The sequence below is a fragment of the Mobula hypostoma genome, chromosome 9 (genome assembly GCF_963921235.1).
Source record: "Mobula hypostoma chromosome 9, sMobHyp1.1, whole genome shotgun sequence".
Classification (NCBI taxonomy): Eukaryota; Metazoa; Chordata; class Chondrichthyes; order Myliobatiformes; family Myliobatidae; genus Mobula; species Mobula hypostoma.
In genome coordinates, this window is record NC_086105.1 from 114,146,492 (window position 1) to 114,161,096 (window position 14,605).

A 14,605-nucleotide genomic window follows, 5' to 3' on the forward strand; every position below is an offset into this window, starting at 1 on the left:
CAGACTAAATTAAAGTGTTCCCCTGCCTAACAGGGGTCAAAAATAATTACAGTGTTGCTCACTGCACTGTTTACAACAGTGACTTTTCCATTGCCCATGGTGGGTTAAATGACTGTAAAAGATATGTTGAGGTGAGTTTAACAGGTGTCATTCGTTTATTAGCATAGCTAACGTTATTTAAACTAGCAAGCGAGCTGCTAAGGAGCTGCTCTATTGATGTCTTACGTGATGAGGCCAAGATCCCTGTAGACTTGCTTACAGTTGTAATAGAATAGAATTAAAAAAACCGACTCCATGATAATATAATATAATTATGTATTATGTCCTGTACATACACCCTTGGAGGTCGACGGGGGGGGGGCGGGGGTGAAATGAATTTCTGCAGGGTGGGGTGGATGTCTGTGAACGTAACTAAAGGCATGAGGTATTTTATTGCATTTTAAATATATCTCCACTAATAAAGTTGAAACAAAACATTATTATATGTAAAACGCCGAGGTTTGTATTGAAATGAGCAAAATAAATCGAGCGCGCTTCCTTGCATTGCAAACTGGACCGGATGGATGCAGCCCATTCCATGACAAGCGAAGTCTTATGGTGTTCCTTTTAAATCTATTGTAGTTCTTTATTTTCCTGTAAATGCCGGCAAGAAAATGACTCTCAAAGTATTACGTGGCTGTATGTTTGTACTTTGATAATAAATGTACAGGTATTTGTATTTTGCAACTGCTGATGTCAGCCCTCGCGTCGAATCACGTTCCATTTTGGTAGTTATAAAAGGCAGAAGTCCCGCCTCTTGTTTGGTTTGCCGTCAACAACATTCGCGGAGCGCGTTCGTGTATTCAGCCATCGATCCCCGAAACTTGCGAGATGCCCGTGTTCTCGGAGTGCTTGGGGACTATCGGGGCCACTCTGTCCTCACCGACGTGGGTCCTCCTCGTCACTTTCCTCGTCCTGCTGAGCTGGTAAGTGACTGACCAAGTCATTCTTCCAAATCAAAGGAGGAAGTTTGCTGCAGTTGGAACTAAGAGTGAAAAGTCTAACTTTCTCTGGATGTTTTGTTATTGATCTAGTGTATATTAGTGTGGAACCAAAGTAATCAGCGGGAAGGAAAGTGCCTTTGCAATTTAGTTCGAGATACTGTTGAGCCAATAGGGTCTAGTTCAGTTATTTGAAATCGAGTTGATCTGATGGGTTGGGGTTCAATGTGTAGGGACTGAGCTGATCTGAGAAGGATGAGTTCAGTGTGGGGGAATGGGGTTGGGTTTCAATGTGTAGAAATTGAGCTAATCTGATAGGGTTAAGTTCAGTGTGAGGGTATGGGGTTGGATTTCAATGTGTGGGGAAGGGGTTGCGTTTCAATGTGTGGGGAAGGAATTGGGTTTCAATGTGTGGGGAAGGGTTGGGGTTCAATGTGTGGGGAAGGAGTTGGGGTTCAAGGTATGAGGAAGAAGTTGGGTTTCAATGTGTGGGGACAGGGTTGGGGTTCGATGTGTGGGGAAGGAGTTGGGGTTCGATGTTGGGGACGGGGTTGTGGTTCAATGTATGGGGACAGGGTTGGGGTTCAATGTGTGGGGACGGGGCTGGGTTTCAATGTGTTGTAACTGAGCGGATCTGATGGGGTTGAGTTCAGTGTATGGGAACTGAGCTGAATGTATTGGGGATTCCAGTTTCAGCTTGAGAGAATTGTACTTCTTGTGACTGAATGCACTTCCTACAGGGTCTTCTCACATCCTAAAGATATGCAGATTAGTTGGCTAATTGACCTTTGTAAATGATCCCCAAGTGTGTTGGAGGCCCTCTGTTGGTCAAGGTTGACCATAGATGTCTGTCACAGCTGTCCGCCTACATGATACACAAGCCAGGGCAGTGCGATTTGGAGAGTAAGCACATGCAAAAGCCCTTCCCCCATCTTCATGCAGCTGATGAATCCAGAAGGATGGCAGAGACCAATACAGTTTGGCACCAGCTGCGCCTCAGGAGTTGCCAGTCAGTGTTGAATTTAAGATAGGGCTGTGTTGGGGGCTCGATCTCCAGATTGTTTTTCAGGGATTACTCACAAAGCCTTCCCCATGAGTAGGTAAAACCACAAGCAGTGAAGGTTTGAGATCAGTTTTGCTTCCAGATGAGCTGCCAACCATCTGCCAGAACTGACTGCTTTTGGAGCTGCAGTAACCCGCCCTTGCCCCTTCACCTGTCAGTAGAAATAGTTCCACAGGGCTAAGCCTCACACAAAGGCCAGGAGTTGGACTTGGTTGTCAGAGGCTATTTGTGATTCATGTCCTCGGGAGCATTTCACCACAACCCCCAACGCAGTATAATAACCTTCAAGAACCTGGTGTGTAAGTGGATGTTAAAACCCTGGGGAGAGTTGAATAGATTGTGGGGAGAAATCTTTAAAAAAGAATTAATATAGAATCCATACAAAAGAATTGTTGATGGTCTGTATAGACTCAATGGGCTAAAGTGCTTGTCTCTTTGTGACGAATGAAGTTTAGATTCAGTGAGTTGGGATCAAGCTGATTCCAGTGGGGTCGGTTTTGGTTGTGCTGGAAAAGGGATGTATTTCTGGATGAGATAAAAACTAATTTTAATGGGAGGCATTTGAAGAAATTACACATGGACTTCACCTTTCAGTTTGCAAAGTACTACTTTGTCTTTTAGCAAGCTGACATTTAAATCTTACTACTTTATTGTTGCTTGCAATAAAGTCCAATGGTTATAAAATGATTAGATAGAGCCAAGAACAGAAAGTATTTTGAGCTGTGTGAGTAGTTGGAGATGCCTGTTGAGGCTGGTGATCTAAACCTGCTTACAGCTTCTTTGTTTTCTTAATTTACTGCTTCATATTTTTTCTGCATGATGCTCTCAATATTCTTTTCAGATGTGAACTATTGGAGCATTCCTTCATTTTAATGCTTCAGTCTGTCTTTGTAAATCACTTTTCATTAAAAACAGATCATCAAATTTGGATGTTATTGTTTTTTCTTCTGATCCCATTCATAGACCAATAAGAATAGCCATTGAGCAGGAAGTACACATGTTGAAGGCAGTGCTATTTTCTTCCAAACAAGTAATGCGGAATTATATACCAAACAACTACCAATTATCTAGTCCCTTTCACAGTTATGTCCCAATATACTCGAATTACGATCATTGGAAAATCGGGTGATCACTATGCACCACAAAAAAACTCTCATAGACAGCATGGTGATAATGAGAAAACTTCCCTGTGGTGTTGACTGAGAGATAAATATTGGGTGTTAAATTTCCGAAATAGTGCCAGGGATCTTTATATTTCTATATTAGGAGTTGTGGAGAGAAAGATGATACATATTTTCAAAAAACACTTTATTCATAAAATTTGCAAATATAACTGTATTTTTGTGCCACCATTCAAAAAATACTGATTTCACTTACAACATTCATGATATTTGCATTACATCAATTTTTCTTTTGCTTATATTCTATGAGGAAGACCTTGCATTGATTTCAGTGTCTCTGTGCAAAATCAAGAGATTTGTTCTTTGTTTGGAAGTTCTGGTGATGAGCATTCTACCAAAGGAATTTGACAGACTCTTCCAAAACCATCCGTCAGAATCCAGTTTTTCTCCCGCAGAGCTCTCAATGTTCAATGCAAACCATTACCTATTTGACTTTTGCTCTGAGGTGTTTGTGCATTTCTTTGTCAGGGACAGGTGGTATGACATAGTTCAACAGTATGGGAAGTTTTGCAACAATGTGACCAGAATCCTCCTCTGTAGTACTGATGATAGACACAGCCTCTGTGGTAATAATACTTGATATTTGTGTCCTTAATATCTTTGCACAGTTTATGCAGCTAGGCAATGATACCCGTCACAATTAGAGTCACAGTTGGTACATTCTTCCTCTTTGTGCATGATGTCTTTGAGGAAACAATCAATTTTCAATCTCCAAATAAGATGGAATATGACCTTGAATGTTGCAGCACAGAAGTTGGGTATTGACTACGTCTATGGCATGTATAGCAACATCGAGAGCATCTAGTAGCTGATGAGTAGGTTCTTTTCTGATAACAACAGAGATACCAATAGAGACAATGTTTACACAGTGCCAATTTCTGTTTCCCCCGGCTATACATTCCTCCTAGCTCTTTGTTCCTGAGCTGTTACCCTTGATTCCAGTTTGAATTTCAAATTCCACATAAAGTGACCAGAGCAGCATTTCAACAGTAGAGAACTATTGCAAAGGTACATCTGTTTCTGTCACATAATAATGCTGAATTAACAAATTCATGCCTTTATGTTGAATAGACTAAATTACTGCAATGCACTTTTTACCGGCCTTCCAAAGCAATCTGTTGACAAACTTCAACTCATTCAGAACAATGCTAGACTTTGAACTTAAACCAGAATGATGGAGCATATCACATCTCTGCATCAGCTTCATGTATCTTTTAGAATTAATTTTAAGGTTCTCTTAGTTGTTTTTAAAACTCTCAATGGTTTGAGATTGGAGTACATCACAGAATCGCTTTCTTTTTATAATCATGCTCGAAGTTTCAGGTCTTCTTCTGCTGGTCTCTTCAATTTAAATAATCTCCCTCAAAAGATGATTGGTAGGTCAGCGGTTTTGAACTATGGAACTCAGTTGATTTTGACACTTTTAAAAGGGAGCTCAAAGCCTATTTACTTAACCTTGCTTTTAGCTAACACCATTTTTATTTTCACATTTGCACTATATCTCACTGTAAAGCACTATGAACTACACCCATTTCTACAAAGAGTGCTCTATAGATAAGTTACATTATAATTATTATGCCATCTGAACCGTATCTGCAGTACATTAGATTTGTAATCAGGCCTACCTGTGAAGAGGATAAATGATCCATTTGCCCAAAAAAATTGGTTCATATTTGCTGCCATACATATTGGCCCCCAGGGCCCTTTGAAACTGATGGCAGATGGCCAGTGATCTGCAGACTGACAGTGAACTTGAGTAGAAAATGGCAATATTACCCATGTGTTGTAAGGGCTTAAGTTGCCCTTGTCAAGACAGAGCACCCTTCTGCAAGCAATCAAGAAAGTATGGGGCAATTTATGTTAGGACCGGTGGACTAACTGCTTCTAGATTCATTGTTTTCTTAATTTCATTCTTGGTATTTTTCTGTAAGACTCTCTCAGCATTCTTTTCAGATGTGAACTATTGGAGCATTCCTATCTTTGCACACAGGAAGAAACCATAACTTTCTGTATCAATAGAAGATCGAAGTTTGAAGATCTGAATTTATTGAAAAGTGATATGCAAAGATAGGTTAAAGCATTAAAATAAAGGAATGTTCCAATAGTTCACATCCAAAAAGAATACTGGGACACAGTTACAGAAAAATACCAAGAATGAAATTAAGAAAACAACAAGAGGAGCCTTCCTGAGCCTGCTCAGAGACAGTCCAAGTATGCTACAAGATGTAAACTCATTATCTACTCAGCAGTGGCCTGAGAAATAGAATCGACCTCCTGGTTACTGGTTTAAAAAAAATCCAGCATAGGATAGTAATGAATTTTCTTTCCAGAAGAGTGGAAATGCGTTTTCGTGTCGTAGATGCAGTTCCCTGTGGTTCCCCCGCAACCCCCACCCTCCCATTTTTGTGACCAACTGCTCTTGTTGAGCTCAAAAACATGGTTTCAAAGAATCTGCTGGCACCGAGCTTAGGCATACAGTAAACAATGAGCATGATTGTCATATATTTGAGGAAGTTAACTGATGTGAATCCTTCACGTAGAAAGAACAGGGAGAGAAAATGCAGATGAAATGGTGCAGTGTTAATAAGCGTGCAAGAACCCACGGACGTCGGAGAACAAGTATCAGAGATTTTAACTGTTGGGAAAGGAGACTGGATAGGTGGGGCGGGGAGGAGTGCTGAGAGCACTCAGCACCCCAGGCATTTCCAGTGGAGAGAACAGTAAAGCTGATCTTTTCAGGTCAAGAGCCCTTCATCAGAACTGAAACGATGAAAAGACAAGCATGTTCAAGCTGCTTGGAGGCTGAGGAATAGAGAGAAAGGGCGCAGAACAGAGTTAATGAGATTACAATTACTTTAAAAATCAGAAATTAGAAGCAGAACAAAACCAAAATATCAGCTTTCCTCATTAGAGAGTGAAGGGAAAAATGGGTAGTTAATTAAAATGATTAAGTTTAGTATAAATTCCCAAGGCCTCTAACATGCCCAGAGGGAAGAATGGATGTTGTTCCCATGATGAAGTTGAAGGCAGAGAGGTCAGCGAAGGTGTGGGATGGAGATTAATGGATGGGTGGCTGGAAGTTCTGAGTCAACCTTGCAGACTGAACTGAGGCGTTCGGTCAAGCAGTCACCCAATGTGCTCCTAATTTCCCCAAGGGAACCACATTGGGCAAGTCAAATACTATGTACTTTGTGTAAAGGAACACAATACGCAAGTATATTTGATAATGTTTGTGCTAACCAGTTTTAGATTTTTATAAGACTATAACCATTTAACTTAAACTTGCAGGTACAGTGTTTCATCATTTGGGACTTTTAAACGGCTTGGAATTCCAGGGCCAAGGCCAGTACCATTCTTCGGAACATTCTTGCATTACAGAAAAGTATGATTTTTTTTATTGTGTCAGCAGTACTTCCTGTTAGTGCTTCATCTGTTATCAAACAATTCTTTAATTGGTTAAAAGAAGGTACAATATAAGATCTGAGAGGGACTTTTCTGAAATTCTTTGCTATATTTGAGTGAGAGAAGATGTGGGAGTGTTGACTTTCCATATGCTCCAGTGTAAACATTTCATTCAGTGTTGTCAAGCATTCAGAAAGTTTGGTGATTGAATATCTGCCCCTGTGAATAGCACAATCAAAGCTTCATCTTGGAGTAAATACATTAGAGCAAAATTAACATAACAACTTAGTTGAGAATTATTATTTTTTTAAATTAAATTTAAAAAAACCTTTCTATGGGAAAGGATTCAAAACAAAAGTTATTACGTCACTGTATGCACCAGCCTACCACGAGGGAGCTTTTCAAAGGCCAAAATAGATTCCAAATAGATAATATCCACCATCCTACCCTTGTCACTCATCTTTGTGGTTTCCTCAACAATCTTAACTGAATTTCCCCAGGACTTCCCAAAAAAGCCAAGCCAACTGTATCTAATCTGTCCATGCTTATTCAAACATGATAAATCCTGTTCCTAAGAATCTTTTCCAATAATTTCCATACCACTGATGTAAGATTCACTGAATTATAATATCCTGATTTGTTCCTGTTGCCCTTAAATAAAGGGGAAAGGTTGGATATTTTCCAGTCTTCTGGGATCTCACCTGTGGCTAAAGAGGGTACAAAGATCTCAATTAAAGTCCCAACAAAGTTCCTTGCCTCCCTCAGTGTCCTGGGGTAGATTCCATCAGGCTCTGGGGATTTAACCACCTCAAAGTTTTTCAATAAACCAAATATCGATTCCCTAATATCGATATGTCATAGAGTAGAACATCAGCAAACCCCTCCTTGATCTCACGATCATCAATGTCCTTGATTTTGGTGAATACTGATGCAAAATGCTCAGTTGGGACCTCAGTCACTCCCTGCCTCACGGTGTCCTTTGTTCTTCAGTGGACCTACATTTTCCCTAGCTACACTCTTTCAATACCTTGGGATTCTCCTTAATCCTACTTGCCAAGGACATTTCATGGCCCCTTTTAGCCCTGTAAATACTTTCTTCAAGTTATTTCCTGTTTCTTTTGTGGTTCCTCAACGTCTTTGTCTGATTTGAGCTGATGGATTGGTGTGTTGCTGCACAACACTTTAGTCAAAGAAAATAGTTTACTTAACTGCAAGCACTGCAGGTTTTCTTTAGTGCAGAATGAAATAGGGTGATTTCTAAATGACTTGCTGTATGCCAGAAAGACTTCTGCCCATGCAAACTTTACCCTTCAGATAAAAATAGCAGAGACCTTCAGCAGCAGAGCTTTTCAGACAGGTGTATGTAGTGGATGGTTCACCTGCAGGAGGTCCTAGGCTTGTCATCATTGACATGGTCTCTGGATATATTGTTCAATGAAGAGGAATTGGGTACTTATCACTCTTGGGGCATAGGCTCTCCTTCAGCTTCTTTTATGCTGATCTATCATTGACTGTCTTGTACCAATAGATGCAACATATTTACCAAAGGAATGCTCAGAGCAAGATATAATAATTCCTGTATATTTTAGCTGCTTGTGTGCCCACATCATGACTCAATAGTATTATATGAATATCGTTTGTTTTCTTCTTGGCAAGGGTTTTTTTAACTTTGATCAAGAATGCTACAAAAAGTATGGAAAATTCTGGGGGTGAGTACATCCTTCTTTTGCAAGCTACAGTAAATTAGTTTGGCTCAACACTGGGCTGAAGGGCCTGTTTGTTTGCTGTACCTTTCTGTGTTCTCTATTCTATACCACAATGCTAAACACCACTGTTCATGTTGACATTATTCATTCATCTATTTGTTTGGATTGTTATTTAACTTTGATTTATCTGTTTCTTTTGCATTTATGCAATCAAACTGTGGAAATGTCTCCATTTTGCATTCATTCTATGGTCCTGAAGATGTCCTTCATTGGACTGAGATGCAAGAGGGGAGTTCATTTATGGGACAATAGATCTTTGCAATGAATAATGAAGTACTGAATGTTTTCCTTTCCTGGGATTCGGTGCATTTTATCCATTCTTGGGTTGTTGTGAGGATAGGCTGAATCTACTATCCATTAAGGACTATCTACTAAGGAATTTCCAAAGCTATTGTCCAGAATTTGACCATTTGACAACTTCCTACGAGTTGGATGAGTCTGGGGTAAATGTACTCAAATAGTGCAAAGACAATTGATCCTGGAAGTGATATTGTTAGGTGGGGAACTCTTGAATGTCTAGAATCTTCCTTTATTTTTGACATTGGGAAAACAATGGGAAACCTGCCAAGTTAATAGGGTTTTATTGTAATTGATGCAAATCTAGAAGTCAAATGCACTCAGAGTATGTCATTAAGTTTAGATCTGCACGACCTCTCCAAATCAATCCACAGGCAGATAACTAGATGTTAGAACAAAGGGATCTGGAAATATGGGTCCATAATTCATTGAAAGTGACATCACAGATAGATAAGGGTTGTAAAGAATACCTTTGACACATTGGGCTTCATAAATCAAAGTACTGAGTACAGGAGGTGAGATGTAATGTTGAAGTTTTATAAGATGTTTATGGGTTGGAGTATTGTGTGCAGTTTCGATCACCTAACTACGTGAAAGATGTAAAGATGCAAAGGTTGAAAGAGTACAGAGATTTACAAGGATATTGCCAGGATTGGAGGACCTGAGCTATAAAGAAAGCTTGAATAGGTTAGGACTTTATTCCCCAGAACGTAGAAGATTAGGGTGAGATTTCATTGTGCTCATTAATGAGGGATAGTGCAGGCATACACCAGGAGGCCAGCATGTAGGATCGTCAACTAAGCTTTATTCATAAAGTTGCTTGTACAATATGTGAACTCCTCCCACTTGGCACAGGAATACCACAACATCTCCCTTCTCGGAAAAAAAGGAGAACTAGGTATGTACTTCTTGTCCAGAGAACTGCATTGAAATTAATAGGCACTGAAATTGAGCGATTCAGTTCACTTTACCCATAGCTTGTAACTTGTGCTCCTTACATAAACATAAAAAACAATTGCCAAGAATTATAACTGTCTTTCTCTTTGTTTTTAACACTCTCAATCACTTGTTTTCCTCAACCAACACACATCAAAGTTGCTGGTGAACGCAGCAGGCCAAGCAGCATCTATAGGAAGAGGCGCAGTCGACGTTTCAGGCCGAGACCCTTGTTTTCCTCCTTTTTTTCCTACCAATTTCTTTTTTTAAAACTCTTTTTCTGAAATGTTTTCAGCATTAAATCTCTTTATATTAAAAAAGCAGGAAAGCTAATGGAGATCAGGGTAGACAACTTGAACACTCTGAGAAACCGGGAGGATTATCCTGACTCTGCAGTTACTTTCCCTAAGCTATTAGGCTATGGAGAAAATCTCTGTGGTGGAACAGATAAACAAGCATATCTGGTAGATAGGTTCCCGGAAGTGTTGGAGTGGATGGAGGTCCTTGAACAGGTGTATCCACTTCAGGTAAGTGGTTCTCTTCATGAGGATCAGGACACTCTATTTCTTCCTTTACCTTTCGTGGACTTTAAAGGCACAGGAGTGCCTGATTTCACCTTGTGATGTTCTGATCACAAGTGATCGTGGTGCATGCTGCTGGACAATTGTTCATATTTTGAATTGGTCTGAAACCCTAACAGCTTCACTACTCCTGAGCGGCGGCAAAGACTTTGCTCTGTGTCTGAGACCATGCATGACGTTCATTTTCTCACGCCATGTTGTCTCAAAATGTGGTAAGTGAGGTTGGAGAAAGGAAGGAAGAACGGGCAGGCTTCTTCTCAGTCTCTGGCCCATTGACAGCTCTGATAGACCATAGCCATTCGTAAGAGGAGTGGAACGATCAGCTAGCAGTGCTTTGCTGGCGTCTTTTTGCCTTCAGTAGGACACTTTTAACGGTTTGCACTGCTCCATTTGCCTGTGGGTACCATGAACTACTTGTCTGGTGGTTGAACTCTTGGTCCCTAGCAAAGGCCTTGAATTATGGACTGTTTTCTGACACACATTCTCTGGTATTCCATGTTGAGCGAATACAGCTTTCAATTGCTGTATAACTGTGGGTGAGGATGTAGAGGATGGCTTGGACACCATAAGACATAGGAGCTGAATTAGGCCATCTGGCCCATCGAGTCTGTTCCACCACTCAATCATGGCTGATATATTTTTTTTATCTCCTCTTGAACTTAACTCCCTGGCCTTCTCCCTGTAACCTTTGATGCCATGTCCAATCAAGAACCGATCAGTCTCAGCCTTAGGTACACCCAGTGACCTGCCCCTCCCCCCATAGCTGCATGTGGCAACAAATTCCACAAATTCACCACCCTTTGGCTAAAGAAATTTCTCCGTGTCTCTGTTTTGAAAGGGCGCCTCTCTATCCTGAGGCTGTGCTGTCTTTTCCTGGACTCTCCCACCATGGGAAACGACCTTTTCCACATCTACTTTGTCCAGGTCTTTCAACACTCGAAAGGTTTCAATGAGTTCCCCCCTCATCCTTTTGAATTCCAGTGAGTACAGATCCATCAAACGTTTGTCGTATGATAACCCCTTCATTCCTGGATTCATCAGGACACCTCAACATTCCATGAGTAGTAATCTACAGTGAGAACATATTTATCTCTTTTCAGCTCAACAATGTCTGTGCCTGCAATTTTCCATGAGAAGTCTGGGAATTCTGTGGGACAGAGAGGTTCAGCATGATTTTTGTGCTGTTTTCTGCATGCTTCACATTGCTTTATGTAATCTCCCAGCTGTGTGCTCAGACCATGATACCACATGGATTACCTTGCTCTTAAGAGACATTTTTCGATGCCTTGATGTCCCTGGTAGATTTGACTCATAATTTTGGCATGCAGAGAAGCAGGAATGATGAGCCTGGAGCCCTTTAGCAACAAACTGTTAAGAACGGTGAGTATGTCTCTTTCAGGCCAGTAAGGTCTGAGTTTGTGAGCTCCTTTTGGGAAAAGCTGGCCATCCATGCTCACAGTTTTGCATTACCTTGCTGTAGATTTGGTCCTTTTCAACTCAGCACAAATTTCATCCAGTTTGCTCTGTGATGTAGAAAAGCTTTCACGTACCTAAGCTGAGTAGATGTTGAATATTCCTTGAGGGAGGAGTCAGCTTTCATCCACTCACATTTGCATGTTTTGCATGAGCACTCCTCCAGGCCAAAGGAAAAGGCATCTGCTGAGACCTTGGTTGCTTTGTTGGGTTCAGAGATCACCAATGTTGGAGGAGAGAGAAACTTTGCTTTAAGTGATGAGAATGACTCTCCCGTGGTCTGTCCCAGGTCCAAACGTCTCTCTGAGAGAGAACATCACATAGTGACTTTATTTTCTCTGCCAAATCTGGAATGAACTTTCCCAGCTGGTTTACCATGCCCAGGAAACTGTGAATCTCCAATATATTCATAGGTTGTTCCATGTTCTGAACTTCTGCCAGTTTGTCCGAGTCTGGTTGCACTCCCTCTAAGGACATTTGGTGGCCTGAGAATTCACCTCCAACTTTGCAAATTCACATTTCTTTTTGTTCAGGGCAATTCCAGCCTGTTTCTGCCACAACCACGGATACAGCAGCGCAGTGGATACGACAATTATGCTTGTGTACAATACACGTGTCAGCTAATTATTATTTAATCGTGATAGTATCTAACTCCATACTTGTTGTCGTAGTGCTTGTCAAGACTTGGACAGAGCATGGCAACGCTTCACTGCCTGTTTGCGTTCAGCCTTCTCTGAGAAATTGGACTGTCAAGTCAACTGACTCTGCGACTAGCGGTATTCGTTTAATGTTTAGATGTTGTTTTCAGCCGTAGTGTTTTCTATTTCAGAGTTTTAGTTAATGGCTCTGTTTGGCCTAGTGTTTATTGTTTTATTTTCCCTTTTGACATTGTTCACATTGACGTCTGTGAACTATCAGCGTGCTTCAGCATCTCTCACTCCGCACTCGGGCCATATCGGAACCAGGTAACAGCAAGTCTCGAACACACAGAGATGCGCCCAGCAGAGAGAGAGCAGCTGACCTTGGCCGTGAGATTCATTGATCAGGTAGGAGACAAGCTACAGGCAATGGAATATGTTCTCAGTGAAGTTACGGAGGGCAGTGAAGCAGTTAATTTCATACCGACAAGCCCAGTCTCACTTGAAGGAACAGGTATTGTCCCTAGCCACAACTGTTCAACAGCTCACCACAGATGACCAGACTCAGGTGTCTGCGATTTCCACACTCATGGCTGCCTTTCACGAACTTGCTGTGAACAGCCAGCATTGGCTGACAGTCATTAACGTTCTCACAAACTCAATTCAGCAGCTTCAGGCCACCTCAGTCCCACTCCCAGCATCTAGCAGGTCATCCTTTTCTGCTGCCCCGACAATCTCTGCTACTAACGCTCCCGCACCCGGACCAAAGCCGACTCCCACGACTTTACAGGAAGCGAGTATTCCACCACCAGGCGGATCCCGATGGTGCAGGTATTTTATTACCCAATGCGAGCTGACATTCCAAGCCCAGTCTGGTCGTTTTGGTGTTGATGCGCGAAAATTGGCGTACATGGTTAATCTTCTGACAGACAACCACTCAGCCTGTTCAACACTTTACAGGAGCAAGGATACTCCGCAGTCCAGTCGTTCCAACATTTCGTGGTGGAGTTAAGGAAGGATTTTGATCTTCCATATGTGTTTAGGAGGCTGCTCACTGACTCTTCGACCTGCGCCAAGGCAGAGGAACGGTGAGAGCCAATGCAGTTAAATTCCATACCCTTGCAGTAGAGACGGGATGGAATGAGAGATATTTCATCACTGCCTTCCAGTGTGGACTGAATACAGGGGTCCGGCATCTGAGGCAGTTTCTACTTTGTTCTCATGTTCCTCACTTGAGCCTCCGAAGATGAGTATATCATCCATGTGGTCTACTACTCCTTCCATTCCCTCCAACATTTGGTTCATCCTCATCTGAAAGAGTTCAGGGGCTGATGAGATACCAAGCGAGTGTATCCTGAAGGCATAACGTCCATATGGAGGTTGTGAGCTTCTGTGATTCAGCATCTAAATGGATCTGCCAGAACCCTGAATTTGCATCAAGTTTGGTGGAGAACTTTGCTGCATCCAGCATACCTACTGTGTGCTCCACAGAGAGCAGAATAAACTTCACCTGACTCACTACCTTATTCAGTTCTGTTAGATCAACACTGATCTTCACTGTGCCATCTGGCTTGGGAACAGGAACAATGCCCGCACAGCAGTCAGTAGAGACATTCACTCAAACACCTCCATTCTCTCAAGTTCAGCTTTGACTTTGTTCATCAATGGGACCAGTGTAGCCTTGCTCTGGTTGGAGAGCAGGGCATCACTCCTAGCCTCAGTTGGATAAGGTGCTCTTCCTTCAGCACCGCGAGGCTTGTGACCAACTCCTGGTACTTCTGCTGCTAAACATCACTTAGTGAATTGAACCTTGCCACGTGGTTCAGCTTCTTGATGGCATGTCGTCCCAGTAGTGGTGAGAAGTGATTTTTCACTGTTTCTCATTTTTATGAACAGAAGTAGTAAACGTTCCTTTCTCACTGAGCTGATGGTTCCCTGGCCCCATGAGCAGTTTCTTTGATGGGTTTAGCATAATGCCTGTTTTGAACTGACATTCAGGGATGGCTGTGACATGTACCTCAGTGTCCATTTTGAATGTCACTGCCTCATTTTGCAACTGAACCGTAGTACATCAGCCTTGTCTACTTGAATCTAGAGTTCATTCCCTTTGCCTGAATCACGGTCTTCTTTGACCTTCTGGACTGTTTTTGAGTGATGCTGGCTTTTATAATGGCGAACGCTATTGTGTTGGTGGACAGGGCTCTTTGACATGGAATGAAAACTTGCCGCATCTCCTGCAGTTGGACATTTTACCTGCTTTTTGTTTCACCTGTCTGTTTTGTTTCAAT

The 14,605-nt window shown here is 41.8% G+C and overlaps 1 protein-coding gene across 2 annotated transcripts in view; it reads left to right on the top strand.

Moving 5' to 3' along the window:
- The first annotated feature begins 794 nt into the window (after nt 1-794).
- The window catches only part of LOC134351975 (cytochrome P450 3A30-like), a 47,996-nt gene continuing 34,185 nt past the window's right edge, over nt 795-14,605 (top strand). Inside the window, exons 1-3 of one of the 2 annotated variants that reach the window (XM_063058956.1) lie at nt 795-965; nt 6,513-6,606; nt 8,283-8,335. In XM_063058956.1, coding sequence (XP_062915026.1) covers nt 871-965; nt 6,513-6,606; nt 8,283-8,335 — 242 coding nt within the window. In that variant the 5' untranslated portion in view covers nt 795-870. Of the gene's footprint in view, nt 966-6,512; nt 6,607-8,282; nt 8,336-14,605 lie in introns of those variants that run through there. The other variant, XM_063058957.1, reaches the window with a different exon arrangement.